Source organism: Geospiza fortis, unplaced genomic scaffold (assembly GCF_000277835.1).
Source record: "Geospiza fortis unplaced genomic scaffold, GeoFor_1.0 scaffold98, whole genome shotgun sequence".
Taxonomy (NCBI): Eukaryota; Metazoa; Chordata; class Aves; order Passeriformes; family Thraupidae; genus Geospiza; species Geospiza fortis.
In genome coordinates, this window is record NW_005054306.1 from 11,256,992 (window position 1) to 11,270,403 (window position 13,412).

The following is a 13,412-nucleotide window of genomic DNA, read 5'->3' on the forward strand; positions in this document are numbered from 1 at the left end:
TAAGAGTAAGACTGGATCTGTCTTCATAAGATCATTTTTCCCACACATCATGTTTCAGAAGTTATTGTAAAATATCTACTCCTCATATAACTATAATGATAACAAGGATAATTTTCTTCTTTTTCTGAAAATCTTCAGAAAGTTGTGGTTAAAAGAATATAGATAAGTTTTTTAAGATAATAAGGCATCCCCTATTTTAAGATAATAAGGAGTCCCCCTGAATATTCCATGGCACTCATATACAAAAGTCCACTGAATTTTTGTAACCAAATACCGAAATTATGCGAATAAAACCCTTGCAATGTTGAAGACGAAGACCAGCAACTAACACTAACTATTCAAAAGCAATTTCTTGCAGCTTATTATTTTGTGAGGTATGTGCCCATATTAAAAAAAATTGGGTTTAAAACTCCCCTCTCATTTTCTGCCCCTTTTGCTCCCTGTTGCTGCAGTATCTGTTATCTACAGAACAGAAAGCTGTGAGATCTGCCAGCCTCTCCTCCTTCAAACTGGACAATGCCCTTGGTCTCATGTGGAAGGCACATACCTCCTCCATTGCTTATGCACTCCCCACATTCCATGACAGGTAAGGGTAATAGAGCAGTGTCCATGGAAGATCTTTCCGCCACCAGGCCTCTTTGGAAGGATGGTATCCTAAAAAAGTCTGCATGAGCCCTCGTACTGTCACTGTCATATTTTCTGAAAAATCCCTTTGCCAGGATTTCTTCTCCTGGGAAGCTGAGAAGCCTCAGAGAAAAATGAAAACTATAATTATCTGATTCACTTCTCCTATGTTTTGCTGCTTTGTAATGTGGTTTGGAGATTGTTTACCAACTGGTCATTGTTTGATTGGTTTTATATGAATTGTTTTGACTTAATGACCGATCATGGTCCAGCTGTGTCAGGACTCTGGAAGGGTCACGAGTTTTTCATTATTATCTTTTAACCTTCATCAGATTCATCTTTCCTCCCCACGGCAGGAGACCATGGAAATGCCACACTCATACCTTAGGTATCTACTCTTTAGGCTCTGCTCTTCCTTCCTCTGTCTCAGAGTGTGGGGTGACCAGTGAGATATGGCTGCCCAAACTGTGATGGCCAGTCAGACTCTGGGCTTAAAATGAGATGCTGGTTCCCCTCTGGGAGCCAGGGCCTGATTTAGGAGCTGAGTTTAATCTGGGAAGAGGCAGGGTTGCCAGGAGAAATTGGGTATAAAGTACTTAAGGAGGCTTCAAGTTGCTGTGGCGCCAAGGCCACTCAGGATTTTATACTGAACAAAAATCTTTGGGATAAATGATCAACTAGTGTGTTCTACAGGAGAATTCAGTTATCTGCCGCATTTTTTATTTTCTTCTCTTTCAGCCTAAAATATCTCTCTGATCCAGAAGCAAATTTTGCTGAAGACTGGGCTAATGCTGTAGATTTCATTGCCGCCACACACTTCAGAACAGACTTACTGACCACAAACAACTTCCAGGCTTTCCTGCCCCAGAGGATGCTTGTTGAAGGGGATGTTGTCTCATCCATTAGTGACTTCAGTCCAGAGCAAAATAAGGTTCTGGTGTCACTGAGAACTCTTCACAAAGTAAATAAAATAACAGGTATGACCTTGACCTACAGATGTTTGTTGTCCATAGATATTAATATCTTGTTCTCTCTACATACCTTTCTCCATATGAATACAGTGAATGTTTGATATAAAGTAGTATAAATCTTAGAGACTAAGTAGTAATTGTTTTACTGTTAGTCTCTATCAGATGTATACTACTTTATAGTAGTATACATCTTAGAGACTAACAGTAAAACAATTAAAATACAACCATAAACAAACAACACACCAGACAGCAAATGCTGGGGGGATAACACTGACAATATGAGGGATTTCAGTGAGAAAAAAACCCCAAAAATTATGGGAGCAGATGATCTTACTCTCTTTTCCCAGTTTTCACAGGAACTTTAAAAACAGAGACTTTTTTTGTGTTTCACCAGTTGAATCTGAAACCATTATAACTGTAAATGAAATTATTATACCAATTGAACAAGAACAAACAAACAAACAAAAAGTAAATTATCATGAGGAACAGTTTTTGTGTCCAGAAGTGTTCTGGTTTCAGTTTTTTGTTTTCTCTCGGTCTTTGATTTAACAGAGATCTGTCCCAGCAAAACTGCATCCTTAGTCAATGCTTTTTTGTATTCACAAAAATAAGTCGTACATCACCATCCAGTGGTGCAACACAGAATTACACTCTCCTGAGGATTCAATTCTTTCATAGATACTTCTGGGCTGGTTATTTTTGTTTGACCTTTATGAAGCAAAGTTATTTTAAATCTTTAACACAGAATGTAAAAATACACTGAAAAATTGGCATGCCTAGTTATGGCACTTGTGATCTTCTTCTATCTGTACATTTCACTGAAAATTCTCTCACCAGTTGTATTTAAAGCTGAAAAATGTGTGAAATAAAGCTATTCAGTGCTGTGAAAGAGCATCCTTCCATTACAGAGTGCTTCCCTCACATTTTTCACATAGCATTATTTTTTGGAATCTGAATAAGGGTCTGAACAGATCTATTGCTTGCTTGGCAGCCTACGACACAGTTCAGGGTTTCTTGACATACCTCTAGGAAGGTAGAGGAGCACAGCAAGGAAAAGCATGACCAGAAGGACAGGAAGGAGGGACGACAGCACCAGGGTAGCACATCAGGTGAGGACAGCACTGCAGGGAGAGAGGGAAGGATGTATGGATGTTGAACATCATAAATGGAAGGAGAGAGAGAGATAAGCTTCATGCAGGTGCAGCCATAATGAATCCCGCAGCTGAAATCCCTTGCTTTGCAGGGGAGAGATTTCCCTGACTTTGCTCTAAGGGATGAGCTTTGAATTCAGCTGAGAATTAAATGCCACCTAATTCAGCCTGGTGACTGATTTGCAGATGAGAAAAAGGAGCTTTAAAATAAATTTGACTGCATCTAAATCCACAGCCTCAGCAGGGACCTGAAAGACCCTACCTTAGTGCTACAAAAGACAGGTGACAAAATATACTGGTTTTGTAGAGGCTTTTAAATACCTCCTGTGAGAGACAGGGTTCTCTACCGGTACTGCAAACTTCAACAGCAGATAGAAGGTCTTACTACCTCCTAGGATGGGACCCTGTCCAACCCAGAGTGAGGCTTGATTTCTTGGTTCAGAGTTTGATTACTCTTTATTTTCGTTCAGTTGCCCCTGCTAGTCTAGCAGGAACTGTAATGAGAGTTGTGCTGCTTCTAAAGCTTTTCTTCTCATGGACTGTCAGATCAACTTTTAGCCAAAGGCAGAAAGGAGGAGAATAAATTCTTCTTACACTAGACATTTTTACCCTCAGATTTCCTCTCTATCTGCTCCAAAGATGAGCACTGACTGGGGTGAGCAGTAGGCAGTGACTATCCTGCAAACCAGTGCTGATGCTAGGCTGGGTTGGCCAAGCCACACATCCTAGAGAGCCACTGCTTATCACCTGGACAAAAGTATTTGGATCATCTGCTTCTTTACCTTGATGTCTTAGCTGGCAGAAAGTGAACACCCTTTCTTTTAGAGTGAAAAAGAAGACAGGCCTGACTATAACTCCCAGGCTACTGCTCCATAAACCATGGAGCTATCTGCTAGAACATACAAAGACCTTCCCGTAAGTCTTCAATCATTTCGACCCGCAACACTGGTGACACAGGAGCAAGCCCCGTTGTCTGTCAATACGAAGGAGCTGAATGAATGCTCTGCGTCTCCCTGCACATTTGTAGGCAATTATCACCCCCTCGGCAAGCTCCAGCTTTGTCTGCATTTCTCTGTCCCCAGGAGAGTGCGGAGTGCTTGCTGCCAGACGCGCACTTGGTCCCTGGTGCGCTGCGAGCTGCGCGCGCTCCATGCTAATTTGCCAATGTCATGTTGTGTTTCTTTCCAAGGAGGATTGCTGCTGAAGATCTGGCAAAAGGCTATGTCCACCGAAGCAGGAAGAAGAATAGGCCGAGAACTGATTGAAAGCTTAACTTCGAGCCAGAATCTCGAACTACTTGACCTAATAGGAATTTAGAATTATTTGGAAGGGGATTATTTGAAAGTTCCCAGTTCCTCGAGAAAGAGCAGTTCCAAGGTGGATTGATTTAATCTTTTAGTGGACATGTGTCTGGTAGTCTGGCCTTGGTAATTTCTTACAGCAGGATTTCCTGAGTAGCCATGCATGTCTCTCTCTCATATGGAATCGATATTTTTAACCTTAATTTTCCTATCTCATTTGTTTAACTCAATTCCTTATAAATAAAAAAACCTCACAGAAGAATCTTACTTTACTACTTTTTATGGATTAATAAATAATGTATCATAATTGGAGACAAAATTAAAAGCAGGCAAAATATGTTTTGTTTCAGACTGGTTTCTTTTTTCCCTGTAGGCAGGGATTCCACTAGATATGTAATTACTTGATGGTCTAGCAGATGATCATGAGAAACTTTTTTTTGAAGTTCTGGTCTAAAAGCAATGCCTTGACTGTTTCCCACCAAAGCTGTTATTTCACAGAGCAGCTGCAATCAAACTGCAAGCTTTCAGGCTTTTCAGATTAAGTACCTGAGTACAGATAGATTCCCTTGCTGTGCTGTTTTGCAACAAGTACATGCCTCACGTGGTAGAGCAGAGCCTGACCAGAGCAGTCCTGAAGCAAATTATTTTATTCCGTAGCAGCTTTTACATGACAACAGAGATTTCTTGTACTTGATTCACTTCACTTTCTTCAAGAAAACTTTGATCTATATATGAATTTATGTGATTGTGTGCCATGTACAACCACAGGTTGCTTTTCCTTTCCCCCATGTCTAATCCACTTGTTGCAGTGTGTCATATGTTGGATTTGGTTACTGAGGAAAAGCTGTATTTATAATGTTTGCTCTCCCAGTGCCTGGAACACCCAGACCCAAGAGTTGATCCCAGTCTTCAGGGTGATAACACAAATTTGGAATCGGTTATAACTTGAAAACAGAGGTTGTGGGGAGGTGAGTCATGCCCTGCATGCAGACAGGGCTTGAAGTTTCTTGGGAAGTGAATGAAAGTTGTCTTTGCCCACAGCAGTTGGCTTGGAACTAGATGACCTTTCAGGTCCCTTCCAATCCAAATCCTTCTACAATTCTATGAAAAGAAATAATTTCTTTGCATTCCATTTTCCCGGTTTGATTTGTCCTTTCTCCCCAAACTTGCATGATATTTGCACTGTAAATTAAGAAATAATTATCATCACATTGAGCAGTTAAACACCATTCTGTCCTTTAATGTCCCAGGACAAAGGTGTTAATTATTCATTGTCATGTAATGGATAAACTCTTAATGTACCATCATTAGCTAACAATTTTCAAAGGAAATACATTAATGAGGTATAAGAAAATGTGGGAGTTTTTACCTTAATTACCTGGTTCATAGATCACAGTAATTAGATTCCATGAGACATTAGATATAATCCAAAAATAATCATCACAGCTGCCAGCTGCTAAATATTAAGTTAGTTGTGCTCCAGAAAAGTTAGAAAAATTTTTTTGACCTTTTCTGTAGTTAGATTAGATTGAACTTAATGTACGCTTTGAGAAAACAAAAAGAGCCATTAGTACAAACTTTTAAACTGCACACTGCTGCACTTGAGGGAGTATTTATAAAACACATTTTAAAAACGCAATTTACTTCTTACCTGCATTTATGAAACTTTAGGAAATAGTTCCAAATTTTGAGAGTCTTCTTTCTTAATACAGCACCAAGCATTTATGTATTTCATACACTTTGTCCTAATCCAACAAGACAGCCAGTCAGGCAAAGACTTCAGAGATTGGCCAGTGATTGCTCTGTGGAAGCTGAGGAATCTATAAAAGTTTAGGCAAAATATGGGATGGGGGTTTCTTACGAGTAGAGCCAGTTATCTTGAAATAGAATAGATGCATACTTGCAGGAAAACTTCTGAGTATCAGAAACTAAACAGAGAGAAAAGCATCAAGAGAAAGCTGTAGAGGTGTGGTAGGGGGGCTTTGGAGAAGAATGGGAGAGAAGTGAAGGAGCCTGCTTGCTAATAAGAGCTAGCAAAAGATGACAACTCCCTAAGCAGGGGTTTGCACAGCGAGAAGGGCTCACAAAGCATAAAGGTTTTTTCTGCTCAGCATTAATCTGGGGTTTGCTGCTCTCTTCTCATGCCTTTTACATGTGTGGTTTCTCTAATGAGGACTGGCTGGCATTAAGTGAGGCTACTTCCTATGTGACAGGGATGGTGTTCATAATAAGTAAAGCCACAGCTGTCTTTGGAAAGACAGGGGGTTACACTTCTGTACACACTTGCAAACAGCAAGCCTAAGGGGATTGGAACAAACAATGTTTGGGCATGAAGAAGGGAAGTTTAGAAATTAAATGTGTTACATGATAAAGGGAGAACTTGGGAAAATATAAACACCAGAAAAGAGCTTCAAAACTTGGGCAATAGTGCTGAATGCTGTGCAGTCCCCTCTCCACAGCTCATATTAGTCAGGTCAGCTCCTTATTTCTGAGTGCCATGGAGTTTTCAGTGCCTTTGCTACAGGAGTGATCACGTTTCTGAGGAATGGTCAGAAGTGAGATTCTTGTCCTTGTCCATATATTTGCAACTGGGCATACAGCTGCTGTGCCTTATCAAATACTGTGCTAAACTTACATAACAGAAATACATAAGGGCTGACCTCTCCACCTGTTCTTCCATAAGGGGAATGGCAACCTTGTCCTTCTCTGGGAAAGGTACCCCTGTGTCTTCACAGAAGAGCAGATAGGTGTCAGCAGGCACTTTAACTTTCTGAGCATCAAGACATGGAGCTTACAGGGCAAACACCCAAGGTAGTAAAGATGCCAAAAATCTCTTTTTTCCTTCAAGTAGAAATTGGACTTCTAGCTTTTCCCTTCCCTATGATCCTAATCTGTGGAGAATTGGGCGTTCCTTTCCAGCCTACACTCTCTAATAAATTATGAAGTGCTTTTTTTTCTGGTGGGAAAAATCACACCTGGCAAGTGTGGAGGGAAGAGCATTCTTGCCCAAGGCAGCCTCTAATGTGGTAGATAGGAGGTTTTGCAGGGAAGCAGAAGATGTAGATTTGGACTCTGACAGATAGAAACTAAACTAACCTAATATAAATATTCTAACTGTTGTGCATAGCATTAAAAACCCTCTGCATTTCTCAAACTCAAATTGTTCAGTTACTTTCTCTGACCAAGGCATTTTATCTGCCCCTCTCAGCAGAGTGTTGGAGGCTGTGGACCTTCAGTTCCTGCCACTAAAGGCAGTGAGATTCAAGGTGATGGAGACCTGTTATAGCATTTCCATCACCTTAACCTCAGTGACCTCAGGAGGAGCACATTTCCTCTCTGGTTGTGATATAATTAAAAAATATGAATATGCTCGTAGATCTGAGTCTAAGCTTGTTAGGGATTTAATTCTCTTTTTTACAATGAGACACAAGGGCCATGAGGTGTTTTGAGAACAATGTGCATGGCACAAACTGCCCTGACAGGGGCTGTCAAGGATCCCTAGGAGGGTGTTGATTAGCCTGGGGCTGCAGACCTGCCTAACTGCACCAGCTGGAAAGGGCTGCTTGATAGGGAAGCATTGACAGTGGCTCAAAATGGGGTTCAGAGGATGAGGAACGGAAGCAGAATCATGTAATGATTTGTTAGAAGATATTTACACTTGCTTAAATCACGGGTAGAAAAAACGTGATAATGTAAAAATGGTTTTTAACTGATTAATGCCTAATCAAACTCTCCATGACAGAAAGAGCAATAAAATAAAATCCTTAATGTCTCTCAGTTCTGCAAACTGTTGGTAGCTGTGGGGAAATTTGCTTGAACTGCTTGTGTGTGTGTGTTTGCAGGAAAGGCTGCAGCAGGTATGGTGAACAGATAGTGGCAGTATAAACCAGGCTTCTGGACTAGTAAAGTCATTTCAGAATGAAAGGCTCTTTCTACCTCTCCTTTTGTGTGACATTAGGTCCCAAAATACTAACAGATGTGATCACTGAACCTAAGAGAGCAGGCAGCTGAAATAAGAGGGAAAAAGGAAAAGAGTCTTTTTGCTGACAAAGTAGCTGCAGTGCCCCATGTGGGGCAATCCTGAGCCCCACTCAGATCCTTCCTCTGCACTATGAGAGCCAGAGGAATTACAGAAGGGTGATGTATTTGCAGTAAAGGAAGATCATAACATCTGAGGCTGCCCTGGGAAGAGGTACTGCTTTCCGAGGCTGGCCTGAGCCTCTGGTTGCCAGCACTGCTGCATCTAGAGCCTCAGGGATAGTGTCACAGAGACATGGGGATAAGGCACATGGATGTACTGGCATTTCTCAGATCATGGTGGAATCAGCCCCTTGACACACCATGTTCCACATACAAATGGAAAAAATTGGAGCAAATGTTCCACATGCACCCAAATTTTAACAAATAGGAGGGATTTAAGATTACATGACAAAATTAAAAGGGTCAGACTGAGCTATCCATCCTGGTACTCCCACTCTGGACAGAGCGGGCAGCAGTGGACTGGGGCAAGAGCAGCAAAGGCAAGGCAAAGGCAGGGTAATCTCTCCTTCTATTCAGCCTGCCAGCAGCTGGCAGTCTGCACTTGCATCAGGCCCACGTGGTTTATCAGTTCCAGAGAAAAAGAGTTGTGAAAAGTTATCTTAGAAAATACAAAAACCCAAGAAAAGATACGGAGTAAGTTTATCAAAGAGATTTATTATTGCAAAGCACAACACTCCCAGCACACAGATACATTAAGAAAACAAAGGAGGAAAACTAAAAAATCCCAAACAAACAGCAAAACCTTCCACTAATACATGAAGTAGAAGCAAGAGAACATTCTCTTCAGAGACTATCAGTTTTAACATGGTGTCAGGAAATTTGAAAATTTACATGGTAAAGGTGCATCAAAGTCTAAAAATGTAAGGAAAACACCTGGACAGTCTTAGAAGGGGGAGGAAAGATATCATATGTGTTAAGTGAATAAACTGTGGCTTATTGAGAGCATTGTGGTAGTGTTCCTGTGACACGTGTCATTTAAACAAAAGAGTTTTGGAGTTTAAAGAAGAATGTGGGGAGAAGATTCCTCTTATCTTCCCAGACACAAAGGCTGGATATACAAAAAAATGTGCATGTTGATCATCCAAACAGAAAATTCTGTCTCACTAAGGGCTTAGGCACACATGGAGTGCTGTGGAAACAGCTGCTTCTGATCAGGTCCTCAGTGAGAACTCACTGGAAATACTTCTTAGCATTAAAAGAGATAAGCCTTTAAGCTAACAAGTCTGTGCAAAAGCTTATGCCAATCTTTTGCAAAGCAAATATCTTATTATTTAAATACACTTGTATTCTCTTCAGGCATAGCAATTGTGGTATGTGTTCAGTTAAAAATGGCTTTCCCTTCCTGAATGCAGTCTTCTTGAGCATTAGTGTCTGGGAATGATAACCATGTCCCTCAAGGATTGCCATGACATTATAGCTTTGTCAAACATGTATTAGCAAACAGTATGAAATCACTGTGGTCATCTGTATGCCATGAGGGAACCACAGTGCTTATTAAGTCTTTAATATTGAACACAAACCTTTTATTAGGATCTTTCTCCATGTCTCCTTCCTCCCCTCTGCTTTCCCCAGCAAGACTGGGTGCCCCTTCTTCACAGCACAAGAGAGCACCATGTTCTGTCTTTCATCCAGAATGGAATGCAAATGGCATTGTCCTGCTGTTTCATGTAAACTGAACAGCCAGGATAGTTCCCATTCCTGTCATAGGACAGGTGTTGGCTCATGTGCCTGAGGAAAAGATGTGGGAGACCTCTCTGCTAGTCATATATTTACAGAGTTCATTAAACTGCCACCTCTGCTCAGAAGAATGAAACTCATTCAACTTTGTGAGGCTGAATATACAAGATAGAATTGCATCCCATGACAAGGGTGACAGAACCAGGCTCCTTACGTGAGAGGATCTATGCAAAGAAGAGAAATTGCTTCTTTGGAAGTATTTTGAAGGGAAGAATTTCCAGAAAGGGTTGATAGACCTTTGGGTTTTTTCACTAGATCCCAAATGCCAGTGTAGGATATCCAAAAGAATTTTAGATTTGTTGGGAAAGTTACTGCCATCCCACTTTGTTCACATCCATCCAAACACTTACAGCAACATGAGGACACCTTTTTTCTAGGCTATCTCAGCCTCTCCTTGTATGTCAGACTCTCCATGTGCTCAACCATCCTCATGGGCTTTTGTAGGACTCACTGCAGTATGTCTGCATCTTTCTTGCACCAGGCAGCCCAGAACGGACACAGTAATCCAGATGTGGCCTCACCAGTGCTGAGCAGAGAGAAGAGTTGCAAGTCTTTCTACTGCTGGCACATCCTGCCACTGCAGCCCAGAAGGCTGTTGACTTTCCTCTCCTCCTTTCTTCTATAGAAACCTGGTATTTTACTGAAGGAAATCATGGTAGTAACATATCATGCCTTTCAGAAATCCAGCAGGTGACAACATCACATTCAGAAGTAAAGTAAAAAAAAAGAGAAAAAAATCAGTAGAATACAAAAAGAAATTCTTTTATTCAAATTCCAAGCTGCTGAAACAAATGGGACTGTTTTGAGCTGCCAAAAGAGACATACAGATTTTTAAAAAAAAATGCTTAATATGTATTTAAAATACCCACAAGTGATGTGACAGCCACTTTTGTACACACCTGCAAGCCTTGTTAACTAGTGATATGCAAAACATTGTATGCTACATATGCATGGAATCAAAGTACTGTAAGTGATATTCTTAATAGTTAAATTGTAACTGATTTTAACGAGGATGAACATTTATATTGAATAAATTAATGTGAGACAATATTAAGAAATCCTAAATTAATTTGCATTAGTGAAAATTAATCATTCAGTAGAATTTTAATAGACAAGTCTGAAGATACTTTACTGTCTGCTTGAAAAGTCTTTTGCTTCAAAGAATACTAAGGCATTTTTGGAGTTTTTGCTTTTTAGCTCCTCAATAGAACTAGAAATAGGGTATGTCCAGGCTTTCTAAATATATTCCCTTTCTCCACCCTGCTGATTTCTTCACCCTACTGATTTCTGGATATGCCACTCTGATCAAGCTGCTGTTGATTCTGGAAACCCCTGGTACATCAACTCTATGTTTACATATTCTTGATAATTTTCCGTGGAAGTCAAATCACTGCCAGAGGGTTATGGACCTATCCTAGGTGGGTAGGGATGACATGGACACTAATTCTTCAGATCCAGATCTTCTGTCTACCATTCATGGCTGCATTTTCAGCAAATTGCTGAATATAATGCCTTTAGTGTGATTCTGGACATTAGCAGTACAAGGGGTTATAGAGATGGCAATGCTACATAATTTAGGCACTCCCAGGCCTTGTGAGTGGAGTGGCTTTGCTTTCCAGGGCAGATTACATATTGTGCAATGGTACTAACTGTGGTTTTTCCTCATGTGAAAATATTGGAATAAGTTCCAATATCACTGGATGGAACGTGCATGGGCTCATCTGGCTCTTGGTGCTTGACCAGAGGTGGCAACTGAGGTGGTTTTACCTCAGAGACACCTTTGGCTGGCTGTATGTTGCAGCTGGCACTTGGGACAAGCCCAGGCAAGCAGGAACTCAGTTTTACCTCTGGTGGAAAGGCTTTAGGCGAGGGTGAAGGAAAAAGGAGACAGGTCCTGCTGCAGGGTTTTCATCCAGAGCTTTATTTCTCAGTCACAGATCTCTGAATCTTGCAACAGCTCCAACAGAACAAAGAACTGCGTTGTCCCCGCGTCTTTTAAGCCCAGGGAGATGGGGAGGGAAGGGGTAGGTATGCCACCAACCAGGTGGGAGGGGGGAAGTCTCGGGAGACAAGTGGCACCTGGATAGCCCAATGTTGCCAGGGCTGAGAAGCATCTTTTGAACTTTGGCCAATCAGACGATGTCCTTGCTGGAAGGTTAAGATTGACGGACAGCTCTCAGCAGGAGGCAAGGGGAGGGGAACGGAGAAAGTATTGGCACACCTGGGAAAGGAACTGGGATAGCTGAAACAGTATATTACATCACAATGCAACATGAAAAGTTTCAAAATCTGGTCATTTCCAGTTTTGAGCCTTAACCTGAAGCAGGTAAGACTGGCTAAAGAAATGAATGTCCACCTTAGACAATCCTTTATTACCCTTTCCTTCTCAAAAAAACCCTCCAAAAACAACAAAACCAAAACCCAAAGGAAGCCACCATGCAGCTATTTCAGTAAGGGATGTTCCTTTTGCATATGCCCTACAGAGGTTCAGGAAATAACCAGAATTTCGGGCGCAATAAGAATGAAGGATTGGACTTGGCATCGTTCTCTGAATTCACTAATAAATATGTACAGAAGAGCTTTGTCCCTTCAAAGGATCATGAGACATTAGCTGGTTTGACTTCTTATTTAGGACAAGTAAGCAGTTTCGTTTTGCAGGGGATTATTATAGCTAAATTACAGCCTTGTATGCTCTCCATGAGTCGAGAAGGACACTTTCATGAGCGGCTTTTTCTTACAGTTGTGGTCAATCTTGATGTGCCAAGGACACAACTTCCTACTTGTTTCCAGTTAATTTCAGAATTATTTTCCTTCAGATGTCTCTGAAAACAAACACAACATAATGACAGGGTGAAACAGGAAATTTTATATTTGGATTTAAAAATTGCACAGAGAGTACAGGTGAATGAGCTCTTGAGATAAATTAATGGCTGCGAGTTAGGGCTTGTCTGTGCCATGAAATGGTTTGTCAGTACAATTACACAGCAATTCGAAGACTACAACAAAAATAAAGCTAATATATGACTCCAACACAGCTATGCCAGCAACATTGCTTAAGTATGTGAAAGTCTTACCAGTAAATTTTTCTTTTACTGGTATAGTTTGTGCAGTTCAGGGAAATATTTAACCTCCACTGGGCAAAAGAGCTCATTTAGTCAGCATAAACTGTGACTCCATCAAAAAGTTTTCCTAGTGTATCTCCAGTGTGATTACAACCATGGTGTCCCCTGTGTCATATTCTGGTCTGACAGACATAGTAGAAGAGATACCTTCCTCTTGGGGAGTGGCTTTCCAAAGGATGTGCCCTGTGACTAATGCAACAGAGCTGCAGGCCTGGAGGGAAGTTAATTAATAATTTAATTAATCTTTAATGGCAATATGCCAGTGTGCCAGATTTCACCAGTGGGCTGTTTTCCCAGCTCTGCCAACTATAAAAACATGCTTGAATATGCTCTGTGGGGGAATGGTAGGGCTTGTTTGAGAAGGAAGAACTTATAGAGCATCTAGATAATCATGGTAGTCTTCCCTGCCCTAAGGGTCTCTGAACCTTCAGCTGCTTTGAGACAGGTCCTTTGAAGTCCTGCCTG

General features: G+C 41.1%; 1 protein-coding gene across 1 annotated transcript in view; it reads left to right on the forward strand.

Moving 5' to 3' along the window:
- The window catches only part of CUNH6orf58 (chromosome unknown C6orf58 homolog), an 11,836-nt gene extending 7,773 nt beyond the window's left edge, over nucleotides 1–4,063 (forward strand). The window contains exons 4-6 of the mRNA XM_005418471.1: nucleotides 453–586; nucleotides 1,363–1,601; nucleotides 3,936–4,063. Coding sequence (XP_005418528.1) covers nucleotides 453–586; nucleotides 1,363–1,601; nucleotides 3,936–4,063 — 501 coding nt within the window. The remainder of the gene's footprint in view (nucleotides 1–452; nucleotides 587–1,362; nucleotides 1,602–3,935) is intronic.
- The last annotated feature ends 9,349 nt before the right edge of the window (nucleotides 4,064–13,412 follow it).